This window comes from Telmatherina bonti (genome assembly GCF_933228915.1).
Source record: "Telmatherina bonti genome assembly, chromosome: 11".
Lineage (NCBI taxonomy): Eukaryota > Metazoa > Chordata > Actinopteri > Atheriniformes > Telmatherinidae > Telmatherina > Telmatherina bonti.
In genome coordinates this window covers 25,976,919-26,003,601 of record NC_136629.1, presented here as the reverse complement: position 1 = coordinate 26,003,601, position 26,683 = coordinate 25,976,919, and the positions used below count along the sequence as shown (strand labels likewise).

General features: G+C 39.4%; 2 protein-coding genes across 2 annotated transcripts; one reads left to right on the top strand and one right to left on the bottom strand.

Annotated features, from left to right (window-relative positions):
- Positions 1-998: 998 nt before the first annotated feature.
- On the bottom strand, positions 999-16,283 carry cnnm1 (cyclin and CBS domain divalent metal cation transport mediator 1; the record flags this gene model as incomplete). Its single annotated transcript, XM_079248629.1, has 10 exons — positions 999-1,078; positions 1,427-1,522; positions 2,954-3,058; positions 4,052-4,292; positions 4,798-4,943; positions 8,501-8,600; positions 8,725-8,894; positions 9,025-9,165; positions 10,101-10,244; positions 14,837-16,283. 10 exons carry the CDS (start codon positions 16,281-16,283, stop codon positions 999-1,001), a joined length of 2,670 nt encoding a protein of 889 aa, XP_079104755.1.
- Positions 16,284-20,192: 3,909 nt separating this feature from the next.
- LOC306762345 (inactive heparanase-2-like) lies at positions 20,193-24,410 on the top strand (the record flags this gene model as incomplete). The annotated part of the gene is made up of 4 exons (XM_079248788.1): positions 20,193-20,560; positions 22,342-22,496; positions 23,137-23,298; positions 24,361-24,410. The coding sequence occupies exons 1-4, from the start codon at positions 20,286-20,288 to the stop codon at positions 24,408-24,410; spliced, it is 642 nt and encodes a 213-aa protein (XP_079104914.1). The 5' UTR covers positions 20,193-20,285.
- Between the last annotated feature and the right edge of the window lie 2,273 nt (positions 24,411-26,683).

Genomic DNA, 26,683 nt, shown 5'->3' with positions numbered 1-26,683 from the left:
GTGTTTAACAGAAAAAACCACAAGTGTGTCTTTGCAGCTACATATGCAGAGAAAACTGTATGTCTTGATGGGAGAACATCCAAAGATGTCCAATCCATGTAACATGCATTTCATTTAGGATGCTGCGTTTTGTAAACAAATGTAGTAGTGTGCTATTAAATTGGAGAAACTTTTTGTGCTTCAGATGAGATAAGATTTTTTTTTTTTTCCAATTTCATTTGGTAATCCTGACACTTCCATAGAAAAATCACGCAAGGAACAGTTTTCTTCTTGTTTCCAACACTGTCCATCAACCTCATTCAATGAGTAGTCATTCAGGCTGAAAACTGATTACCATATGGCTTTTTTATAACATAGTTTTATGTGAAAGTTGTGCTCTTGTTTAGTGGCTTTCTCCTTATTAGTCTTGTGTGTTCTTTTAAGCTGGCAGTAGGTGGCGCCCTTTTGGCAACATCAGGACAGCTCCCTGTGCAAACATTGTCAGGGGTGTGGGAACTGCTTCATAGTAACATTTAAAGAAGAACTGTTCGTGTTTTCAGTTTCTGATCAAGTAAAAAGTCAAATCTGGCTCAGGTACTGAGGAAGAACCTTGTTGGCTTCAACACTGACAGGTTCTAGTAACAACAAACTATGGCTAAGATGCAGTAAATCAGTGCTTAAGTTATGAACACAACTACCATAAAAAGGTAACATGGGTGAGGTTTTCATTGACAACAAACGCGATTAAAACCAGCTGGGATCCACACTGTTCAGTGTAAGGCTGGATAAATCCATCACTTAGATGTTTAGATTTATTCTATCAAGTTTGTCAGGGTCAGGCAGCGCGGGAGCCAGTGTTTCAGAGGGATCCTGAGAATTCTTGATGGCTACAGAGGGTAGGATGGCTCCATCAAATGTGAAGGCTGAGTCAGAGCCTGAAGAGGTGGTAGTAATGAGGGTAGCCAGTGAATGAGAAAGAGGAAGCATGCTTCATCCCTCCACCTCACTGTGTCACTGTGCTAGCTCGTCACTGGGGGCTCCTCTGAACCCTCCTCCAAACTCTTTTCTCCATCCCGAGATTTTTTCCTCCTCTTGTTACCTAGAAACAAAGGAGAACATGAAACTGGTAGATCAGTGCTAGTTAAGATACATTTTCCGATACTGTGCCTGAGTGTTTAAACTGCTTTACATGTGTCGTGGCACGGCACATCATTAGCTGGAGACAGCACTGCAGCTATTTTCAGTTATGGCTGAATAGAAAAATATGAGTCATGTATGTGAGCCAATGAGAACAGCTGCATCTGGAGGATGTGTGCCTGCAGAGGGGGACGACACCTGTTGCTAAGATACACTTGGGACTATTGGTGCAAGTGACCGAAAAGTTCAGGCACATCTGACGATGTGTGTGGGTGAGCTGTGGTAAAAATGTTTGTGACAAATTGCTCACTCAATTTACGCAAAAGCTTCTTTCCAATGTTCTCCTCAGAGCTGGAAAGAGACAGGGAGCTGATGAAGGGAGAGGTGGACGGCTCTGTAGGCACATCTGTGGGATAACAGTTGAGAGCACTCTTAGTAAAATGAAGTTGACATGACCACAAACAAATTTAGATACAGGAAACAAAATGCTGCATTTTAAAAATGTATTTTTAAAAAATAGTAGGCACTATTTCAATTCCAAAAATGTCGGGACATTGTGCAAAATGTAAATAAAACTAATATGTGGTGATTTGCAAATCTCTTCCATTGATATTTCATTCCCAGTGGAACATAAATAACAAATCAGCTGTTGCAATCGAGACTTTTTTTTAATGATTCATTTCATTGATTCCTCTTCTTTTAGCAGCTGTCTGTCAACATCTGAGAACTTCAGCGACTAGTTGCTGTAGTCTTAGGTAAGAAATGTTGTTCCATTCTTGTCTGATGCAGTAAATGTATCTGGACCATCCTGAGTCTTCATTACTATATTTTATTTGATTTATGATGCACCAATTTTTTTCTCTTGGTTGAAGATCTGCACTGCTGACCAGCCAAGCATCTGGACTTTTCTCCTGCAAAGCCATGCAGTTTTCACATCCGCAGTTTGTGGTTAAGCATTGTGTTACATGTGTTCATAGTTTTAAAAAAAAACAAAACTCAAATTTAGATTCATGTGACAACAGAACAGTTTTTTTCAGACTATCTTCTAAAAGCTTTGGCTTAGAGAATATGGCGGCATTTCTAAATTATCTTCACATCTGTTTGTTTTTCATAATAGAGCTTTATCTGGTATTTTCTGATTGTATGGTAAACTTGTCCCAAGCCAGTGATTTCTAAGAGTCCTTGCAGTGATTCTGTTAGAAGAACTTGTGTGTTTTCAGTGCAGCGCTGCCTGAGGCCACAAAGATTTGACCTTTAGCCTCTCTCCTTGGCAGAGATTCCACCTCATTTTTTGATGACTTGCCAATCTTTCATTCTGGTGTTATTTATATTTTAAACAATCTACCACTTTTGGGGTATTTATGGGACGTTGAAAGTATCCTATGCAGGATTTGTAGCTACACTAATATTTCAATGCGGGGAATAAGTTTTTTTTTTTTCTTTAATTATATGAACTTAAATGTGAGACTTGGTTGCCCTCTGGCTTTTAAAGCATAAACATAATTGCCCATTTTTTTTTGTTTGTTTGAAGCTGTCCCAAGCTGACTCCTTTAACAAACAAGTTGACTGTTTTAAAAACACAAACTGTTTCATTATTTCATGTGAAATAAATATTTTTTTCGCATTTCTTCTCACAGAAGTCTTAAAGTTTTAAAGAAAACTGTTTTGTGTGCTCTTAAAGATAATTTGTGGTTTTAAATTCTTTTGTCCAGATTTATTCTGTTTACTGGGACATTTAAAAGAAAAGTGCCAGTGTTGAGCAAATAGAAGTGAAGAGGTCAGAAAAAAATTGTTTTTTGTGCCAGAATGAATACATGATGTTTTGGGTAGCACTTACCATTGTCTCCAGAACTTTCTGGCCGATCTTCTTGTATGTAGGGAATCTCATCCATCCGAAGGAATACTGTATCATTTGGACTCCGCTGTCCATCAGATTTACTGCCTGAAAAAAACAGATAAATAAATCAAACATTAATACTAATAGGAAAGCAAAAACTTTACAACTTCATTCATTCATTCATTTGTTTGTTTGTTCATTTTTTGGCAGGTTTTATACAAAAAGTTAAACATATCAGTGACCTATTTAGGATTTAGAATTTAGATTCGAACTGAAAGATGAGATACTAGCCGTGAGATGGATTTAATTAATACAATCTGTAGTTGTCCTTGAGGACAAAAAAAACTTGATAGTATTAACTACTCCTTTATTGAAAAGTAAGGAAACCATCTGTCCAGTGACTTTTCTTTATGACACAAACACAAACAGATGGCGTGTGGGGAAAAACTAAGCCTTAAAAACCAGTACAGATTGGTTGAAACCATGTTTGCACCAGTTTTATGAGTGAGTCATGAGGAGTGAATGGCATTTATAAATAGTCATTCTTCACATACAATATGAGGTCATTAACAATTCTGCTACTTTTTATACAGATATTTTAAAATTAAAATGACCAGGGGAACAGTATTATCAGCTTCAACCACATTTAATTTATTTTCATTTCTTTCACTGAATTTGTGACATTTCCGTTTAACATCGTCTGCTCCTGTCAGGTTTGGGGACGATTGCCAACAAAGCACTTTAATCTGAATGAGTTTTAGCCTTTGAAGCTCCTATTTCTCCTCAAGTAAAATGGGCAAATTCATGTGGAATTACTTCATCAAATTCATTTCATGGAGCTGCTGTTTTTCCTTTGAAGAGACACTATCAGTGAGCACGACAGTGAAAGCATCACTTAGAGTACAGTAAATAAATGTGCAACAGAAAGCTCAGATATCATCTTTCCTCAGTTGTAGACGGTGATTCAATGGGGAGTAAATTATTTTAAAGCCACATTTTAACTGCTGGTGGTAACTAGCAGAGGATCTTTATCCTAACGTTCTGATATCAAACCCAAATTGTTTGACATGGTGTTATATAAGCACACGCACAACTTACGAACAATACGGTTTCTTTCATTGAGCCTGGAAGTGTGAAGGCCACCATGGGGATGGAGGTGTGCAAGGCGTGCCAGCCCCAGTCGAGTGTGTGTATTCATGAGTGGAAAGGCGATGCTGTTTGAGCGGGCCTCTGGCACTGGATGCCTGCCTTTAGCGTCAGTATCCACAGCATCTGGTGTCTGAGGAGAGCTGTCCATACGGGTGGCTGTTAGGGCATTCTGGTAGTGGTTTCTGGTGATCTGATACAGAGAAAGGAAGTGTTATCATCAGTCTTGCATATCTGTGTGCATCCATGGCTGTCTTCATAGCCATATAACATCCGTGCAACAAAGGCAGGATATATTGACTGTATTAGTATAAAGGGAAGAAGAGGTGCAGGGAAAGGGCACATCAGTCATGTAAGGCAAAAATATCCCATGCTGCAAACGTAGCTCAATTATTCTCAATGATTAAAGGAAAGAGGGTTAGTGGAGGAGAGACTGAGGGACAGGATGTCTGTGTTCAGTCAAAAACGAGGATTCGGACATATCAAAGGCAAATGTTGCAGCAGGGGAAAAGGGCACATTTTCAAAAATTTTAAGATTAAATGAGTGGAGTTTTTTTGCTTGTGATCTCAAATTATTGCTCTCAGTTCACAGGAAATTATAGATTTAATTGAGTTCATAATAACAGGAAACTAGTGGTTTAATTTATTTGATAATCATGGTGTGTTTCTTGTATGCGCTTCTGCATTGTGTTTGTAACCTTGATGATCTGCAGATCTGTGAGTTGTCGGACGGAGTAGTCTGGTAAATAGACCCCCATGCCTGTTGTGAGCTGACCCACACTGCTTCCGCTCAGTAATGAATCGGACTGGTTCAGGCCACTGCTTCGTGAGCTAAACCTGTGAACTGAACAGAAGAAAAGATATTCTTTTAGTTGAATGTTTTCTACTGGGTCAGTAATGATCAGGTAATCAAATTCTAAAGTTTTCCAACTTTTTCAGCTTTCCACATTTAGATTCCTTTTTATCTTTTCTCTCATTGCAGACATGTCTCTTCAATATACAGCTTTTTTTTTTTTTTTTTTAATATGCTGAAAATAACAACTTTTTAGAACCTTAACTTAGTACTTGCTTAATGCATCTACTTTCACTCTTCCTGACTGGATGCTCCCCATCCAAAATCAATAGGGATCATTGATGCAGTCATTTTCAGGTCTCTCCATTTCTGCTGCTTTCCAGTACTGGTTGGTTTAGTTTTATGGTTTTCATACGCTGTTCAACAGGAAGCAGTACTACTGTAATGAGCCATAAGCTGAAGTTTTGGGGCAGTTCCCGTAGTGGCCAAACGCGACAGGGTATCCCTTCTAATCATTACATTATTTCTGGGTGTTCAACATAGTTAGCTTGTCTTCATGTTCTCTTTTTTTTTTTTTTTGTCTTGTCCAGCATTTAGGCAAGCAGAATGATGGTCTGGATGCTGTGTTCTGCTGAGCAAATTTTCTCTGCCAAGGGAAGCTTTTTGATATAATAATCCCCTTGGCTTTCTGAATCTTTATTTTATTTCTATATTTATTTTGTATTGTTGTTCGAATTGTAGAGTTTGTACTGCTGGACCAGAGAGGACAGACGAAAGACAGAAAGAGAAAGGAGAAAAAACACCTCATAAGAAAAGTGAAAGAGATAAAGGGAGAGAAAAGGGAGAGAAAAAAAAAACTACAGAACTACAAAACTACTACAAAAAACACAACCTACAGATGTATACATACACACACATACAGGCACACACATACATATACATACACACGCATACACACGCATACATAAACATACATATACACACACGTATACACACACATATATATATATACACATATATATACATATGTACACATATACATATACACATATATACATATACACACCTCTATGCACACACATACACACACATACATACTTACAAACATATACGCACTTGCCAGTATTAACACATATACATACACATACAAGCCAACTTTAGATCATAGTAACTAAACTATGAATCTAAAAAGTTAAATATAAATGAGAAACAAACAGAAATGAGAAAACTAGCTGCTGTTAGTGAATAAACCTGCAGACGACTCGGTGACTGTGTCACATGCAGAACATGCAGAGTGGAACGTGTTCCGGAAAAGGTGATCATGCCAGTGTGACCCCTCCCACACAAAGGCAAGAGGCACGCCAGGAGTACCCCCGAGACCAGGGCCATCGGCAGCCATCCCCAGGCGCAGACCCCAACCGCCCCACCCCGGAGCCAGCCATGCACCGACCCAGGAGGAGGCAGAGGGGGGTCCCAGCCAGAGTCCCCCGCAGTCAGGGGGAACAGGCCCCAGCAGGCCCGGACCAGCGAGGACCGGCCCCGCCGGCCACCCAGGGCTTTGTCTGCCACCCAGGGCAGACAGAGCGCGGGCCCCACAGCCCCAAGAGCCCAGAAGCAACCCCCCACCCCACACCGACGGAGGGCCGGGATCCCCAGACCGCCACCGAGCAGCAGCCAGGCCGCACCCCAGTGCACTAGCAGCGCTCCCCGAGCACCAAGACCCTCCACACACCCACGCACGCACGCACACACACACACACACACACACACACACACACACACACACACACACACACACACACATGCACCCACCCACCTACCCCCACTCACACCCACACGCATCCACACTTCCTCCTTAAGCACACCGTATACACCCATTCTCTTACACACGCTCAAACTCACACTCTCCTACCCCCGTTCTTTATACTCACACACCCCCTCACACACACATCCCTGCTCCCTCTATAATCACCCATTCTTCCATACACGCATACCCCACTCTACACACACACATGCCTCCCTACACCCCTCTGTACACATTCACACTCATCATTGTACACCCACCCCATCACTTCCCCGCACCACTAACATAACCCCACATACACACCCCCACCCATCTGCATACACCCCGCCTTCCTCCTATCCCAGCGGCCACCCACTTTCCTAAATTCTTTCACCCTGATCCTGAGGCAGACATCATTTCCATGCTGATGTAATCTAATAACAGATTTCTAAACTGCTGGATATACAGATTCTGTTTGCTTTTCCAGTTCACAAGGATAGTTTTCTTTGCAATGCACAGGCTACTGAGGATTGGTTTTGCTAAATTAAACCCTATGTTATTTTCACCTAAGTGACTCAATAGGCACAATTTGGGGTTTGCAGGGATATGTCTTCATGTTGTCTACAAGCCGAGTTATGACTTAATAATAAAAGTGGAATCAGTGTAAGAAGTTAGAAAATCTTCTCTCTGGATGCACCAGAGCTTGACTGTCAGCATCATAACAGAAAGTAAGAATATAAATTATGCACATTGGTTTTGATAGTTTTAACATTAAAATATGAGCTTTTTAAAACACACATTAACATAAAAAACTTTCTTTGCATGATAATTGTGCAGTATTGTGCACAGGTGAGAAAAAATTGTTCTGAAGTAAAGAGAAAGTTTCACACAAAAATAAAAAAACATTTCTTCTGTACCTCCTATAAATCTCACTCATACTTGGTGGTTTCCCGTGTTACCATTTTGATTTGCTGTATAAGAGACAAATATGCTTTTTCAGCCCTGTCTCACAAAAAAATGTGAAACAGGTACATTTTTAACATACTGAAAATATATTGGAGAACATTGTTGCTTTGTATAGGAAAACCCTCCGGTGACATGATGCAAACCCAACTCCATGTTTTCATCTGAACTATTATTGAATCCTGATCAAAAGAAAGCAACAGCAGAGTAGAAAAATAAATAGTTGTATGTTATTGTAAGATGATGAGTTTTGTGTGTGGCACACTGGTAACACAATAAAACCATTTGGGTCAGATTGTGGAAAATAAAGTAATTTTAAAATCTTCTGTGACAAACTTTTTAAAAAAAAAAAAAATTGTCAGTAAACGCTTTTTGTCTAATCCACTGGGCAATGATGACTCAGAATGAGTGGACAAAAAAAAGAAAAACTTGCTGTTTTACTTATAATACTTCTGAAGCTTCTTGAAGGAATACTCTTAAATCAGTAAAATCCTAAGTAAGACTTTTTGAATATTTAATGGGAGCTCCCAAAGCTTTAAGCTCAGCCATGAACAGCAGACATTTAAAATGTGCTCACAAGCATCACAAGAAATGAGAGATAGAGACATGCTTTCTGCTTGCTCTGCAGTCTTAGCTTGGATTTCATCTAATCCTGTGCAGGTCATGTCCTTCCACTGGGAAATTCTCTGAAGTCACTTCTCTTAATTACTTTTTTGCCACAGCCTCTGCTGCAGGTCAGGACAGATGCTGGGTGGCATTTGGACAAGGAAAACATCCACCACTGGTGCTGCATTTGCTGTGATTGTAACTCCCATTATTAAGTCCTTAACCGTCACAAAATGGATAATATGCAGCAACTTACAAGTAGGCAGAGGTGGGATAAGTGCTGGCATCCCATAATAAGAGAATGCTCCATTTTCAAACCGGAGACCCTCCTTCCCTATCTCTACCTCCACTCGACCCTGCAAAATGAACATAAAACAATTTAAGTCACAGCTCTGTGTTTTAAATGTAAAAAAGATTCTTTGATTTTTCATCTCATCAAGTGACCCAACTAAGGGACGGACATTGTGAGTTAGGGATTACCTGGAGGATCAAGATGAAGTAGTCCACAGGTTTGTTTCTTTGATATAGGTAGTGTTCAGGCGCATGTTTGTTCTTGGGGTTGAACTTGAGCTCCTGCACAACGCTGGGATGTTTGATGAGACGCAGCAAGATCTTGTCAGACAGGTGACATAGCCTGAATGGCTCCACTTCTATAAAACCAGAAAAACACACAAAGACATATTTGGCTCACATGAAAAAAAAGATTAAAAGCAAAAAAAAACTTCCCCACTGCATACTTTCACTTTTATTAATCTCCTGAGAGAACCTAATAGAATTTACCTGTTGCTAAGAAGCGGTGTGTGGCGAGCAACAGTTGAGGAGAAATTTTCACCTTCAGCTCATTTTCTGCCACTTTAAAGATGGAGAAATCTTGTTGCTTCCTTTCATGGTTGGACACTCGCCTCTTGTTCCGATTGTCAGCTGTGAGCACAACCAGACTACAAATTATTAAAAGTGCATGTCATACAAAATATTTAACAGTTCATATGAGCTCAAACGGGAGAAGGAGGTAAACATGCTCTGTTTCATTGTTACAGTATGCCTTTTTCAATGTGCCTGGAAAATTTGTTTGTATAATATGAAATTAGCTACTTCTTTGGTGTTCCACTGACCTCATTAGTTGGTACTTAATATGCCTCATGCACAGTGTATTTTTATGAAGCTGCAGATAGCTTGGGATTATCTGGTGCTGTGAGCAAACTTCAGACTGATAAATTGACTGATAAATCCTCTGTGGATTGGAGAACTGTTAAATATATAAAACTTCATTAAGTACATCAAAGCTGCAATAGGAATAACTGATGCTGTAGCACAAAGTCTGAAAAAAACTCGAACCGCTATTAACACGCACAAATGGACATAAATATATAAAACACACACAGTGCATGCACCGCAGGCACGTAATTAAAACTGGAGCACATTTAAAATGTTTATGTTCCTTGCTTTTATGAGCAGGAGTTTTGTTATTCTTGAACAATAAAGCATCTTCCCACAACTGTAACAGTACAGAGCAGATTAGATATGACAGAAGGTGAGATTGCCATTTGAATGTCGAGAGCCTTTCCAGCCAATTAAAAATAAGCGGATTATGGTGATTATCAGTGAACCTGGGTCATTTATTCACATTATTTAATTATACATCAGAAAAGAGCTGGCAACAGCAGGAGAGAGAAGGTGCAGAAACAGAAGAGTAGATGGTAGTGAGGTCCTGATACTGTGCTTCTGCTTGTAATATGCCATTGTTACTAATATGTAACTATGCTATAAGGATGCTTTTCTAGTTAATAGTCAGCTGTTACAGAAAACTGGAATGATGTATGATAGCTGATTCTGAAGCTGAGAGTGTTTGTACATACTGTACAGGTCTGTCTCATCCACAATCTCCGATTTGATGATCTCCTCAATGACATCCTCCAGGGTGACGATGCCCATCACTTCATAGAAAGGGTCTCCCTCACCCTCGCTGTTCACCCTCTGCACCACAGCCAGGTGGGATTTACCTGCATTCAGGGATTAAATATAAACAAAATGATTTCAAGATGTGAAGACAAGTAAAAACAAAACAAAGAAAACAAAAAAAAAAACTGCTCACGCAATGGGTTGAGATACGTCACTGGATAAAAATAACTCCAGTCAACAGCCTTCAACTTGATCTGTGCAATCAAAATGAAAATTAGCAGAGCCAACTGAAGCTAAAGCTGCGAGACTGTGAACACATGGAGGCATCTATCTCTGAAGATGGATTTTAAATCATCTCAGCATCCTACAAGTGAAGTCTTAGATGAGAAGAAAGTAAGCATTGATGGATTAGTCTGGAGATACTTTGGCAATTTTAAGGGTTTGACCCCTTATGTAAACACTATGATTATGCAATCGGTTTGGGGTATGCTTGTGTCTGCTGAATTAAAAGTCCATGATTATGCCACCTCTGTAAACACAAAACAGCCATCCTTTACACATCCATGAGCAAGCCTCCCACACAACAGCCTTGTTCCCTTTAGCTGAGTACAAGGCTGACAGATGCAGACATACAGCGCCAACAGGATCTCTGCACGGGGTCAATAAAGTGAATGTGACAAGCAGTCAGTGTTGCCACAAACCTTGAACATCCAGAAAAAGTGTGTGTGTGTGGGGGGGGGGGGGTCCACTAGATGGTCCACAGAGATCAGTTTCATTTTCAATATTAAACTATACATATACATATATATATATATATATATATATATATATATATATATATATATATATATATATATGTGTGTGTGTGTAAATATATATGTAAATGTGTACATATATATCTTTTTATATCATCTTTTTGCATTGTTTTCATATTTACCCCTTTGCTCTGCTACTATGAACGAATAAGTCGGCTTAGTGACCAGAAAAGTTATCTAACCAAATTTTTGACATCACTAGATTGACATCACTAGAGCTGAGATTTTGCCAAAGACGTATAAATAGTCTCTAGCCTTACTTTGAACAAAATCATCAGCTTTTGTTGTAAGAGATGTCCCAATATAAGGAATCGCTGCCAGGGGATAAAATGGATTAAAAATGCTTTAATCCTGTCCAACAAGGACAAAACAAATAATTCTGATTTACTGACAGGCAGCCATCTCCACAAATCAAACTGTGGCTGCATGAGATTGGCTGAGACAGCGAGTTTGCTTTCGTTTCTCAGGTCAGCTTGTCTGAAGAGCACAGGTAAATCAGAGGCGGATTTGTCCTCAGCTGCTGATGCACTCAGGCAGTGCATTACATCATTCATGTGTTACATAATACTCTTGCAGAGCGGCACACACTCAGACATGTAGGCACACATGCCCAGGGTGAAACAAGGCTCTCTGTGGATGTCCTTTTTGTGAATGTTTCTGCTCTACCAGCTTCCCAGACTCCTGCAGGAAATCCATGTGTCCTTTCAGATTGTGCATATGTTGGTTTAGATTTTGTGTGTGTGTTTTCATGCAGACAAGAAATGCTTCATTATTTATGACTTTGCAGCCATACATTTTAAAGCTGTTTCAGACACACAAGAACTAAAAACTGAGTTGCCATATTTGCTTTATTAATAAAGATTTAGTTTTGTTTCATGTATTACAGTTCAGTGTTAACTGAGTTGCTTTTTTTTAATAAAACACTTACAAAACCAATAAAACACACATACTTTGCACTTTGAAAAGAAAAAATGTCACAAGACAGAAAGTTTTCACCAAGACAAATAATGAGAACTTGCTGTATCATTTAGGCATAAATACATTAGTAATAACCTTATAATAACACACTTAAAACCGCTCCTATTGAACATAACTTAAGTGTGTTTTGTATTTAATGATGTACTTCTCAAATTACATTTAGAATTAGTGCCAACATTTAACTGGGGACTAAATCTTTTATAGTCCTTTTTAATTACTTCTTTGTCATAACTTTATAAAGTCAAATATTAACATATATTGAATATCTCATCACATTTTCATGAAGTAATTGCAAATGCATAAAGGGCAAAGCATGCTTTAATAGAGTAAAAATAAATCCTGTAAAGTGCCGATTGCTTGTATTCAGAAGTGTAAATTATCTATGGCATCGTTAATGCTGAGTTATACATGCAGTTTTGCTGCAAGATATGCTGCCATTTAGAGGAATTTCTTTCAGGAAACATCTTTGTTATTTCCATTTGAAAATGCAAAAAACAATATTCCAAACAACTGCATACAGCAGCATGATTATATAGCCAAAGAGTATAGCCTGCCAATCTACATACCACTAAAATGTTTTATATCCAGGATAACAGGAGAATTGTGACTAACCCTTGTCTCTGCTGGAGACGAGGTGGTAAATGTCATTTAATCAACTCTGAGCAAGGTGAGAGCAATACTTGATGCTTGTGCATCAACAATTGCTGAATTGTTGCCTCGGCAGAAATAATTAATGGGCAACCTGTATGAAAACCAGCTGTATGAATGTACAGAGAACACTTTTTTTTGTAAACTGTCCAACCCTTAAATAATTGATGGCATTCTCATTTTCTGCTAAACACAGACTTAATCCCTGCCCATCACCCTTCTCAGTGAGACATCGCCACAGCTTCCAGTCTTCCTTCCTGACCAGCAGGAACCTTTAATCCCTGAGAGCACAGTGGGAAGCTGGAGAAAGGGGAAGGGGAAGGTTGAACCTGAATTTTTCATGGTTACTCTGCAGGTTAGAATGGCTTTGACCTACAGAATGGGAGGGACTTCAAAGTCACAGCAGGCTGCAAATTAAGTGCACGCTAACAGTATAAAGGTGAAAAGCCTACCTTCATCTTTCCACCCTCTTTCTACACAACAGACAAACATTAGACACACCGGAATTCATGCTGAGTCAGAGACTTAGGTCAGGCCAAAGCCGTCTTTCATATTCCAGAAATGCCGCAGACCTCTTGCCCTATAACTGGCTATCTTAATTTATGACCCTGACAAAGTCAACTACCCTAAACTGGCATGTATTGAGCTCTCTTTATTATAAAGCAGATTTACATCTTAATCTGTGCCACATACAGACACAGTTCAGTCGTTAAATCGAGCTTCTTCCAGTTGAGGCAGCTGGCCAAAATTAAACCTATTCTTTCAAGGCAGCACTTCGAAACAGTAATCCACGCCTTTGTGACCACTAGGCTGGATTACTGTAATGCACTTTATGTGGGGGTTAGTGGGTCCTCCGTGGCCCGTCTTCAGATGGTGCAAAATGCTGCTGCACGTCTTTTAACTGGCACACGTAAACACGAGCACATTTCCCCCATTTTAGCCTCACTTCACTGGCTGCCCATACGTTTTAGGATCAGTTTTAAAATTCTTTTATTTACTTTTAAATCCCTCAATGGTCTTGCCCCGCTCTACCTTTCCGAGCTGCTGCAGCCTTATACACCCCCCCCGCTCTCTCAGGTCAGCTGATCAACTGCTCCTGAGTGTACCTAAAACGAAGCGCAAGCTGAGAGGTGACCGTGCCTTTGCTGTGGCAGCTCCTAAACTATGGAATGATCTGCCTCTCCACATCAGACAGGCCTCCTCTCTGTCTGTTTTTAAATCTCATCTTAAAACCCATCTTTTCTCCTTGGCTTTTGACACCATGTGAGATGTTGAATGTACTATTATTTCTATTTTATTTTTATTATTTATTTATTTTTTTTGTTTTGTTTTTGTTTATTGTTTTAATTGTATAGCTGTTTTATGTCTTATTCTTCTGTACAGCACTTTGGTCCACTGTGGTTGTTTTAAAGTGCTTTACAAATAAAGTTGGATTGGATTGGATTGGACATAAACCACTGCCATCAAAATCCTTACCCAACTGTTGTTCCAGTAGCCTTCATATAATACATATTTTTTGCGGCAGAGTACTGATTATAAATCTTTTGGGTATTGTTGTCAACTGAAAAGAGTTGCAGAGGGAGGAGACAACTTTTTCACACTCTGAACAGATGCTGCTTATGCTGCTATCAAGCTAAAAATGCCTAAGCGAGAGTGGGCGATACTCAGTGCCTCATCTTCCTCCTCAGTGAAATTGAAATCCACCTCAATTCCCTTTCGAACAGCTCAATATTACCACAAAGCTTGGAGTTCATATACATGTTGACAGGAGCAACAAGAATGGGAGGTAAGACTACATGAAGTTCACAGTGCTGTCATGGGAAAATGACTTCAATCTCTCATCACATAAATTCTTAAGATATCTCCATCCTGGTTCTTGGTAGTCTCTAACCTCTGGCTGAACCAAACCCACTGTGTGACACTGTATCACATTTCACATATGGCTCTCACTGCTGCTGGGATCAAAGAGCTTTACTGGCAGACCCACTTTAAGCCAATGGACTGATGTATACATTGACTTCTGCACTGAGAATTTAGCTTTCAGTGCACAGTCACTTCAAAGGACATTTAACTCCTAGGTGGCAGGAGGTTGCCCTGACACTGCACCAAAACATATGGCGCCTCATCCACTCAACACTGACTTCTCAACTCGTAAGTCATGCACAAGTTCTGGACATGTAAAAACAAAGGCTACACAGGGAGGTATGCGGAGCATTTCCAAAGAGCTCTTGCGTGATTTAAAGTTGAATTACCTCTCTTGAACTCCTCCAACATCACATCTAGCTTGGTGTCGCTGAAGACGCAGTGCATGGGATGCTTGTAGAACTGAGTAATTGTTTTCAGAGGAGTGCAATCGTCTGGATCAACAAAGGCCAAGTCTTTAACAAACAGGATATCCACGATGTTGGACCTCTCGTTTTCGTAGACCGGGATGCGGGTGAAACCGCTCTGCATCACGTCGGACATGGTGCAGAAATCCAGCACGGCATCTGAAGACAGCATGTAGCAGTCTGAAAGAGGGGTCAGCACGTCCTCTACAGTCTTGGTCCTCAGTTCCAGGGCTCCCTGAATAATATTAAGCTCTTCTTTGACCAAGTCATGGTAGGGATCTGTGACGCGCAGCATGGCCACCAGCTTCTCCCTGGTGTAGAAACTGCTGATTTCTTGGTGTAACAAAATGTCCAGAATCTTGGAGACTGGGTAGGCGATGGGGAAGAACACCAGCATCAGCAGGCGGGTTGCGCAGAGAGTCTTGGAGGCAATGGCGAGACTGTGTCTGGACGCTACAGAATGAGGTAAGATCTCGCCAATAAAGAATATCCCTAAAGTGCACGAGGCAGTTGAGAAAGCAGTCATTCCTAAAATCTGGCACATCCACACCACAAAACAGGTATTTGTGAGCACGTTTCCCAGCACTACTGTGCAAAGGATGTAGTTTCCATGTTTACGCACTGATTCTATCTTCCGTGCGTATTTCTGCTCCTTCTCTGTACCACTGTTCTGCAGGACTCTCAGCTCCACGGGGTCCAGAGCCAGCATGCTGATATTCAGACCGCTACAGAGAGCTGACAGTCCCAACAAGAGCACTGAGACACCCGCTTGAAGCCAAACATCTGCCTCTGGAGGTCTCTCCACCACGGCCAACCAGAAGTCTTTGGTGCTGAAATGTTCCCATTTCACTCCATCAAACGCACACATGGAGTAATATTTAATCACCTCATCTCTGCGCAGGTCTTTGGCAAGCAGCTCCACCAAAACTGAGTTGTGACTCGAGGTGGATTTGAAAGAGCCCAGCAGTTCAATATCAGAGCTCCGGGCATTCTCCTCTTCGCATGGGTTCCCTCTGGACCGGAGCCGCGTCTCTTCATCCCCATTGTCCCCTCCTGGCTCCTCTATGAACGCGATCCACGGAGCGGCAGGTGCGGCGTCAGGTCTGCCGTTAATGTTCAGGCTGTTGGGATGTTCGGATGCAGGAGAAGTGGAGTAGTAAACCCTCAGCATGAAGCGGGTCCCCTCTGTCGCCCTCAGTATTCCGTCCTGTACGGACAGTCCTCCGCTCTGGGTGTCTTCCGGACGGACACCGAGTAGCGCAGATGTTTGGCTCAGCAAGGAGGAGAGGGTGACTGTGTTTAGGAGGAGGAAAAACCGGCGCGGAGGCAGGATGCGGCAGAGAGCATCCGCAGCATCCGCAGCCATCATGCTGAATGAACTACTGAAGGACGTGGGAGAAGTGGGTCACGTGGTGTGCAGATAGGATGGATGGAGCAGCTGGATGGTGTGTTGCAGAGAGAGAGAGAGAGAGAGAGAGAGAAATTCAGAGATGGGAGGTGGGGACAACTGAAATATAAATGACCACCACTGACGTATGTCCAAGTACCTTCATTCCCGTTTCGAAAAATAGACTGGAGTAGATGCTCATTTGTGAATCATTTGATTAAACACTTGGCTTTAAATACATTTGAAAAACATATCAAACTAAATACCAGAATAATGATGTATAAAGTTGAAACAGGAAACACTGAACTAAATAGAGCAATTCCAGCCAGTAAAGCACGGTCTCGGGTCGCAGTCATTTCCCGCAGTTTCAAAGCTTCCACTAGATGGCAGCATTATCCCCGGATTGGAGTTGAGCAGCAAGATCAGCACCGTGTTGTTCAAGCAGCTCAAACTTGAATAAAATGCTGAAGTTGGAATGTGGGACTCTTTTTTTGTTTCACGCAGTTATAAGTTGTTTTGATCGCAAAATTTGCCCACATTAGCGAATTAAATAAGTGTATCGTTTTTGCGTTTTGTTTAAACGGTGCATTTTGATCCCGTCGTAGCCTATTAAAAATTAGTTTTACAAGGACTTAAATATACTTAACATTCTTCTACTGCGTTATTATTAATTGTTTCTGTTGTTAGGATTTCCATGTAATCAGTGTAAATTTCAATACTATTATAAGGTTTTTTTTATTATGTATGGCAAGAAATAGAAAAGCTCTGCACATGGATAAGAAAAGTTATTATTATTATTATTATTATTATTATTAATAATATTATTATTGTTATTATTATTATTATTATTATTACTATTATTATTATTATTGATGGTAATATGTAGTAATATATGAGCTTCCCTTTTGATGATGGCTAAGAAAGTTAACTTTGGTGGCAACAGTTTGTGGCAATATTTCTGCTCGAAGCAAAAAAGAAAAAGAAAAAACGAGGTCCTGTTCAGTCCTACAAACTTTACTCAGCTGCTGGTCGGCGACATTGATTTATTCATCTGCAAAATCGCTTTTTGGAGGTGATAAATATATATAAATAGAAGGGATCTAGATTATCTGAATATCAAGATGTAACAACTGGATCCAATTTTCATTTGGCCGTACTTGTAAGACAAAAGAAACACACGTAAGAGCTGCACATGCCACGAGATGACTTTGCTGTTATGTCTCAAATAACTTATCTGTTGTACATAATCTGAATGAACCAATTTATTGATTTAAAAATATTTGAAGTCTTATGAAAAAGAAAATTCCAGTAGGAAAATAAGTCTTGGATCGTTATAATAATGTTGGTACAGAAAGGAAAGCTAAAATCCCAACGATAACCTAAAGTTTGTTCTACAAACACCACACGAGACAAAGATGTCAGTTTTCTAACGAACATCTTTGCTGCTTATTTCCAGCTGTTTAGCTGGTTACATCAGGCAGGTAGGCCTATGGCCAACCTAAAACAAACACGGGATTTAAAGCTAATTAAAACCGTAAATGATCGTTAAACTATTTTTTCTTAGTGGAAAACAACTAGATTCGAGGCGCTGATTTCCCCAAAGGAAATTCTTCATCATCAAATTTATGGGTTGTTCCTCTGTAAACTAAACAAATAAAATGTGCAGGTGTCCTCAACTAAAAACTACATTTGAGAGGGAAAAAATCTGATTCAAATAAACTTGAGATCAATTGCATTTTTTTCTGAGGAAATTTTTTTTTTTCAATTTAATTAAGTTAGAAATAAAGCCAAATTGTGTAAATAGAAAACAAAACCTTGCACATCAGAGCTCCAATTCCACCTTCATAAACTGGTCTTTGAGACCTATCCTGGTTATCCTGGCTACGTTTTTCTACTGAACGTTTCATGCGAATAAGAAAATGTGTAGACAAAATAGGCAGCAGTAAATCATCGACTGAGCGTTCACTTCAAAGCTGCACATCTGAATATTTTCAAATGTTCTGCTGGAGTGAGCTGAGTTCAAGCCATTACGCCTGAGGCTTTTATCTGATTATCATATATGTCAGCAAACCAACCAACAAACTATATACTGAAATATAATTTTCATATCAGTTGTTTGTCTAAAGTGCTGGAGAGCGCCCAGCTTTTAGAAAGCTGAAACAGTGTTATTATTAAACATTGAAAGAAAATAATATCATATGCCCAGTTAACATTTATGGATACAGTAACCAATTCCAGAAATATCATACAAATATATTTTTTCCTATTGTTTCTCCTCAATTCCAATAGTATCCTATTTACGCTTTTAAGCTTTCAATGGTCAGTTTAAAGATTCAGCAACTTCAATCCAACAACCCAAGAAAGTCAGATTGCCCATAATTTAACTTGAAAACAAATCTAAGGTTATATTAAATCTCCATGCTGTTGCTGAAGAAGCTGAGCAGAAGTGACGCATAAAAATAAACAAAACATTTGGTTTTCAGTCGACGTGCCGCCCTATCTCAGAGCAGACCGAATAGATACATGTTTAGCACAATTGCTTCACGATTTGCCGCCGTTTTTGAGTATTAAAAATGACCCCCAAAGCCCCCTTTACAACTTCAAGATGAGGGATTACTACAAAGTGTACAACACAAAAACTGACTCCGCTCCATTAAAAGCAAAGGGAGCCTGCATGCGCCGCAGTAAAAAAACAAAAAAAAAAACAAAAAAGAAAACATATTGGACAGTGTGGTGTTTAAACAGTTGGTGACTTTGTATTTTATGCCTACACTGTAAGAAAAAAAGAAAGAAAAAAAATATATATAAAGTGGACCTTTAGAGGGTTAATTTCCATTTCATGTTCTCATCTGCAAGACAGCAGTGACCTGAAACGACCGCCTTTCGTCACACTGACCGCCCGTGGAGAAAGTGGTGCGCTGCGTCCTGCTAGTAACAGGAGAGTGCACTCTGTTAGCTGCCTTTCTTATATCCACACATGCTTCTTGTACAGGGACTTGAATCCATGATTTTATTTTTTGAATTTTATCCTTTTATCAAGAGACGGAAGGGATTGTATTTTTTCTTTTAGTTTTAAAAATGTGAAATCTGTTATTTTTGTGAACAACTTTGGCTTCTGCAATTAATGTTAAATATAATGTTGACGAGATTGTGTTGTTGTCTTATGTTTGTTTGCTTGAATGACGGCCTACAGATTTTTTTGCTGCCTCATCATGTTTCCCCTTAAACTCGTTTATTTTCTACGTGCAGTCAGCAATGGGTTTTCTGAGGACAAACAAGTGTGATTTCAAGCAGGCTATGCATTTAATCAGATCTCTGCTCAATGTTGCAGTGCTCTGTGAGTCCATTTCATGGAACATTTTCTTCAGATTGTCAATACCCATCTGATTACGATTGGTTTAAATTAGAAAACCCTTCTATCGTCGTCATCATCATCATCATCATCATCATCATAACGTAGATTGTGTGCGCAACTACTTGGCGACTCTTCAGATTCTTCCTCACTTTTGGATCCAATTATGGTTTTCAAGAACAAAATCATATTTCATTTGTCATATTTTTGACAATATTTAAAGAAAAATAATTACCTTAATTTAAGAAACCACTACTATGTGTGCTATTTGGTATCAGCGGGGCGTCCTTACGTCTTTTGACTTAGTTTATTACCATGTGAACGTGAAAAAGTGTCAGTCTCATACCTCAGAGAACCTTGGAGGGGCGGTACTGTCTCCTCTCCTCCCTGTTTCTGGCTCCCACAACCGAGAAGGCTGGCTCTGGGCGTGCGCTCTTGTGCGCAGCTCCCTCGATACTCAGGGGCGGGGGGCAGAGGAGGTGAGACAGCTAGACAGGAAGACAGATCCAGATCGATGAAACCGAAGCAAAGAACTGCCATCGAACTTTGCTGGAGAGTTTTTTTTTTCTCCTCTTTCCAGCTTTTAAGTCTCATAAAGCGCACTGACCACACAGCTCTCCAAAACTGAGAAGATGCCCAAACCCTCACAGAGCGTTTTCTCTTGGTCCTCAGTGTGGCTAGCATCTTTGATTATTTTGATGGTGCAGTCGGTGCTCTCTTCCTCGTACTCTTCCCCCTCGACGTATCAGAGACCTTCAGCCGGCGGGAAGCGGCCAGGCTTCATGGGGAGGACGTTGGTTCTCCTGGATGTCAACACCCGCAGTCCGATCAGGGTCCTCAACGACAACTTCCTCTCGCTGCAGCTGGACCCCTCGATCATCAAAGACGGCTGGCTGGACTTTCTGAGGTACCGAAAAGCTCCCCTGCTCGTCATCAACATCGATATGTATGAGTGCTCAGCTCGAAAATGTTTAGTGGTTCTTTTATTCATTACGCACGCAGCCACGTTGTCTGAAATATCATGGAGTGATCCAACACGTTTCTTGTTAGTGAACCAAGTCTAGCAGCTCGCATTTATTTTGACTAAAAGGCGTTCAGACTTATCAGATCATTAAATAATAAAGGCAATGTGTATTTTGGACTGGCTGAGGTTTTTACTGCGCGCATGTTAAGACTACATTTAGCGCACATTTTTGTCCAAACTGTGCACCCCTTGGCCCATTAGTCTGCACAATGTTCCTGGTAAGCTTAATTTATATTAGGGTTGCACTTATTATGAATAATTATGGCGGTATAAACTAGGCTCCATGTGTTTGTTTTAACAAAATAATTTAAAAAGTTTATTCGAATTTAAATTCACTTTAATGTCACTTGCGCCTTTTCAACCCTGCAAGCCCACATTTATATGAAAGTTCTTGTTGCCATTATTTTAACAGACTTATTTAGATTTTTTGTGACTTTTCAGTTTAGCTTCTTCTAAGATTACAACCAGCGTCACTACAGCACGGATCAGGGGACGTAATCTCTTTAAAAACAAAATCCAAACTTAAATTGAGTATTTATACTCTGATATTTATAAGACTGATAATAGTAAAAGCCTGTCATGTATTTTTTAATTCCATTTTTTCTAGACACAGCAGATAACAGAGTCACTGCGCAACTTCCACAATTTGGAAACCCTTTTTTTTTTTTTTTTAAATTTTTTTTTTTTAGCATGTTTTTTTCTGTGGCCCATTTTTATTACCCCCAAAAGAGAAGAAGGGAAATATTTATCTTTAGACAATATTTTCTCAATTTAAACATATCACACATGTGTTTAAGCTTGGGCTATGATTCTCTAATTCTCATAGTCAATTTTATTGTAGCTCATAGTTGCACACAGTTCTTTGTTTTCTTCCAAGAAAACAAACAAACTAACAAGAAACAAAGAAACAAACAACGTCTATTTTCCTTACCAACCCCACATTTTAAGGGAGTTTCAGTGAAACCTTAAACCAGAAGCGGTTTGCAGCTACTGTGAAGCCGGTAGGACGTCCGTCATTTTTTTTTTTTTTTTTTTTTTTTTTTTTTGTTAGCAATACTTAACTAAAACAGACCCCGTTTGAAACCTCTTTTGTTTGTTTTTAGAGTGATTAAATATTTATTCAGTCAATATTATATTAGAGTAGCACTGGGAATAAAAAACCTACTTTTACCAGTCTTAGATGGGATAAAATGAGAAAAGGCCACTATATTCGGTTATCTGAAAATTAAAGCAGCGTATGATTTGTGAACCTTCTCATCCCACACACACTATATTGTAGCCTACATGTGTTTTAATCTTTCTTTCAATGAAGTTACAGTCCTGCACTCCTAAATGCTTTTTTTTTGTCCATGATACAAGATGGTGTTTAAGTATCTTGTCCTGTAGATGTTAAAAATAAATAACCGAGTAAATATTTAAAAAAAGAAAACAAAACGATTAAACAAAAACAAATATGTAAAGATGTTGATATGGAAAGGTAGATAGGTCTTGTTATCTCACTATTTGGAAAGAAATCTTGATTTAAATAAAAAGAATGGTAAACAATTTGTCTTCCCCTAATTGTAAGCTGAATGTGAACAGGTGACAGGTGAGTAGAGTGCTTAAAACTTGTGACGCATTTTATATTTCTTCTCTTTTTCCCTCTCTGTTCTGCGTGTCTGCAGCTCCAAGCGGCTCGTGACCCTGGCGCGCGGCCTGTCGCCTGCTTTTCTGCGTTTTGGCGGAAAGCGAACCGACTTCCTGCAGTTCAACAACCAGAAGAACCTCGCTAAGTTCAGAGGACCAGGGCCTGACTATTATCTGAAGAACTACGAGGACGGTAATTACACCCGACAGTTTTCTTACTTATTTGACTTTCAGAAGGAGCTTCTCGCGCGTCCATCTGCTCCCCTCTCTCTTGGCAGCCAGAGATTTTATTCATTCCTCTGAAATTTTGTTTTTACAGTTACTTTGTTAAACAACGAGAGGCACACTTAAAACGAACATAAGCGAGAAAAGCCATATCACGATGGACAGTTTAGTTCATTTTCACGCTCGACAGCAGGCTACTTTAAATGTATGCTAATGCACGGTAATTTAATGGTCCTTCAAGAATCACGAACCGTTCATTTTCCTCCTGATTGGTGGTTTTTATACGTCAACTAAACTGTTCCAGAGAAATATTGGAAACACCTGTCCATGTAACAGTTTAACCGCAACTTAATACAATCCCGAAATGTCTATTTTAGACTTAATTTAAACAGTTAAAAACATACTTTAAGAAAAACGAGGAATACATTAAGCTCTTGTCTCTACTAGTAATAGGCTACCATGGGATTATAAATGTGTGCATGGATGTGTGTACTATCAGAGCAAATGAGCAAAGGAAAATAAGCTACTTTCAATGGTGTTTGAATAAAAATGTTTCCAACTTTTACAAACATTTCCTTCTTACATTTGGTCTTGGCTCTAACTTGTAGACATAGTGCGCAGTGACATTGCCTTGGACAAACAGAAGGGCTGTAAGCTGGCCCACCATCCTGACATCATGCTGGAGCTGCAGAGAGAGAAGGCTGCCGCCACACAGCTAGTCCTGCTGAAAGAGCAGCTGTCCAACATCTACAGCAACATTACAATAACAGGTAGGAGATCACACACACAAACAGTCTTTTTGGCACCTAATCATATCCTGACATGTTGATGGACTCTGGGTAATGCACATTCATGTGCGTGCACTCACATAAGTTTCAGGGTGCCAGTGTAAACCATCAGCTTTCAGAATGACAAATGTAATTCAATAAGAAGGAATGTGAGGATGGTTGGAGAAGTGCAGCTACAGAGACTAGTAAACAGAGAACTGAGATTTGCACCGGTTACAGTTAATGCATCCTGACCGCAGAAGGAACTCTGGCGTCCTGATTTTGGGTGGGCTGCACTTCATATCTGTTGTTGTGATTGACGAGGATGTGAGCAGGGAGCTGAAGAGAATATTAAATGAGGCAGAAGTAAAGGTAGGATTTGTATGCAATGTTAGGAACTGGCTACAAACGTGAACTTTGCAGTGAATTGTATGAAATTATTACTCAGTACTCTTTGCGTGGTTTTAGAATGGTTTCATTTCCAGGTTAAGATGATACAATTATCAGAGACTCGAAAAACCAAATTGTGTTCAGCCTTACATTGATAGCTTTTGCTGGCTGCTGATCAATACAAACTAGAGTAATGCAAACATAATAAATTCATTCGTGTCCTCCATAGCCTCTTCAGCAGTCAGTGGTTGTACAGTGGATTTTTATTTCTATACAGTCTTTTCCTGAACATGAGTCTTGGAAGCTTAAGAGGTCTTTACAAGTATTTACAAGTATTATTGAAGCAATTTAGAAATTTAATGCCAACTCAGCTTAGGAGAATGCATACATTTTCTTTTATGTGTGAGCTAAAATCTTCTTTTTGAACTCTTCTAATGGTTAAAAATTTAGATGTATTGTTGCGTACAACCCCATGTTCAGCGTCGATGCAGGAGCACATGAAATATTTGACTGCGTGACTTGAAAAGACACTGATAAATTGCATAAAACAAAGAATCCAAATCTACCTCAAGTGAACCCAGCTGAATTTATCACTCATATTTTTGGTCATTACAAACACTAAACCGGTGGCCTTGCATGAGAGGGTCTGTGGTGTTTTTTTTTTCATGTGTTCAGGCGATTCCGCTTTCCTGGAACAAAGTGACCTTCTGAGTGTTGCCGCATGAGTGATAAAGGGAGATATGAGTAGCATAAGTCAGCTGTGTATTTTTAAATAGTCTCAAGTGCAATAGTCAAAACACGGCCAGGTTGCATTTATCAAAGTAGACAAATACAGTAAGAATTTGGACCTGTTCGTGTGAGGGGGTCAATTCACAAGTTTATTTCAGTAGTCACGTACTGCAGCACATTAATTCTGAGGAACTGCAACTGTGTTAAAAGGACCTTTAGCCCACCAGTATTCAATTTTGTCACAACGCTTATGGATATTCAACAAGTCACCAATACTTTCAAACGGTAGAACGTGGACCTTGAACATGCTGTGAATTTATATATTTATACGATGTGTAAGTACAAACATCTTGCTTTTCTGCTTATGCAACAATGTTAAAAAATATAAATGAAACACAGTTGACTAACTAAGGTATATATATTTATTTAAGCAAACACAGTGTGTGTGTGTGTGTATGTGTATATATATATATATATATATATATATATATATATATATATATATATATATATATATATATATATATATATATATATATGTATGTATATATGTATATATGTATATATGTATATATGTATGTATGTATGTATGTGTGTGTGTGTGTGTGTGTGTGTGTGTGTGTGTGTGTGTGTGTGTGTGTGTGTGTGTGTGTGTGTGTGTGTGTATGTATGTATGTGGGGGTGTGTTTGTGTGTGTGTGTGGGGAAATCTACATCTCCTGTGGTATGAACAACAACAGTTGAAACTGAACCCCCTGACCCCTTCTCCCACACAAAAAGTAAAGGGAAAACGCAGCAACCTTTTCAACAAAACTTTATTACTTTTTGTGTAAGGTTTTTACTCCTGCTGCTCCATTCCATTTAAAGTGCAGAAACAGAGACCTTGTGTTGCTGCACTCAAGACAAATAGTACCGACTTGCATGTGCGCGGACTTCTTCAGAGCAGTCCATTTATTGAAAAACAGAATGAACAAAAACCTCACCTCAGCTGACAGGTATTCTGTTTTTGCAAAAAGTAAAGTGAAAAAAAATTCAATCTGCAAAAAGTAAAGTAACATTTTGTTGTGACGTATGAAATGAGTGTGTCATGTCACCACAAATATATTTAATCACCTGCTGTTAACACGATCACATACAAGTCATCTTTTGTTTGCTTTGGTGAGGAAATTCTATATTATATCCACAGTGCACATATTTTGAGTTTTAGGGGTTTAAAAAACCCAAAACAAATTCTTAATCAAATGTTAACAAATGATCCAAAATGCCAATCCAAAGTTTCTGCACCAGCAGGTTTTCTACATCAATAGTTTGGGTTAACCAGCTTTTTAGCAAAACTGGGAGAATGATGCAAACAATCTCAAAATCCTAATCATTTATCAGCCAACTATTTGTTGACATTAAAAGTCATATAAGTCCAGAAAAAAATTTAAACATCATCCTACCTTCAAACAAAATATACAGTTAAGCATGCAATATTAAAATAGGCAAGTTCTAAAAGTTCTAACGTTACACAGTCTTATTGTCGTGAGACAGTATTGTCTTTACATTTTGTACATGTTAACATCCTCATACATCATGTATTTTTGTCTTTTGGTCATGACAGCCTCCGTATCACACATGTGGTATAATGCAAATGTTTCTCAAGATTGAGACCACATTTCCCATAAACCCTGCTGCTTCCTGTCACGAGAATGAGGCTACTTGCTTGCTTTACTGAGCAGCAGTGCAGAGGCCAACCAGTTGTCTCTGTGACAGTGAAGTAAAAATAAACATGGGAAGGATTTACAGAAGATAAAATATGCAGACCTCTTTTAAGCTTATTGTGGAGACTGTAATTACTTTGGTTAAGGGCCTAACATTTAAAAGTAAACATTGAAACTGACTTTACAGGTGGGGTAAAGATGAAATATTATATGAAAATATTGATGCAGTAAAACATATGGCAAAAATTTATCACAGCTAAGTGTTTTTTTCCCTGCATGCTAGACATTTTTGCATCATTCTACTGATGGATTACGTACCTCTGGAGTATTTTGTCTTCTTAATCGTGAACTCTTGGTGTGATGGTTCTTATTAAGAGGTGGAAGTGGTGTTGAGGGATAAAGAGATGTGCCATGATGTTTTTGAAGATGTGTCATTGCTGTTATCAGCCTTTTTGGTGCGGAAGGGTTAGACACTGCCAGGCAAAAGGACTTTATTTACCCGAAGATGATTTATTGTGAAGTGGTCCTAGAAAAATTCTCTTTCTTCCAAGCACTGACTCAATCTCC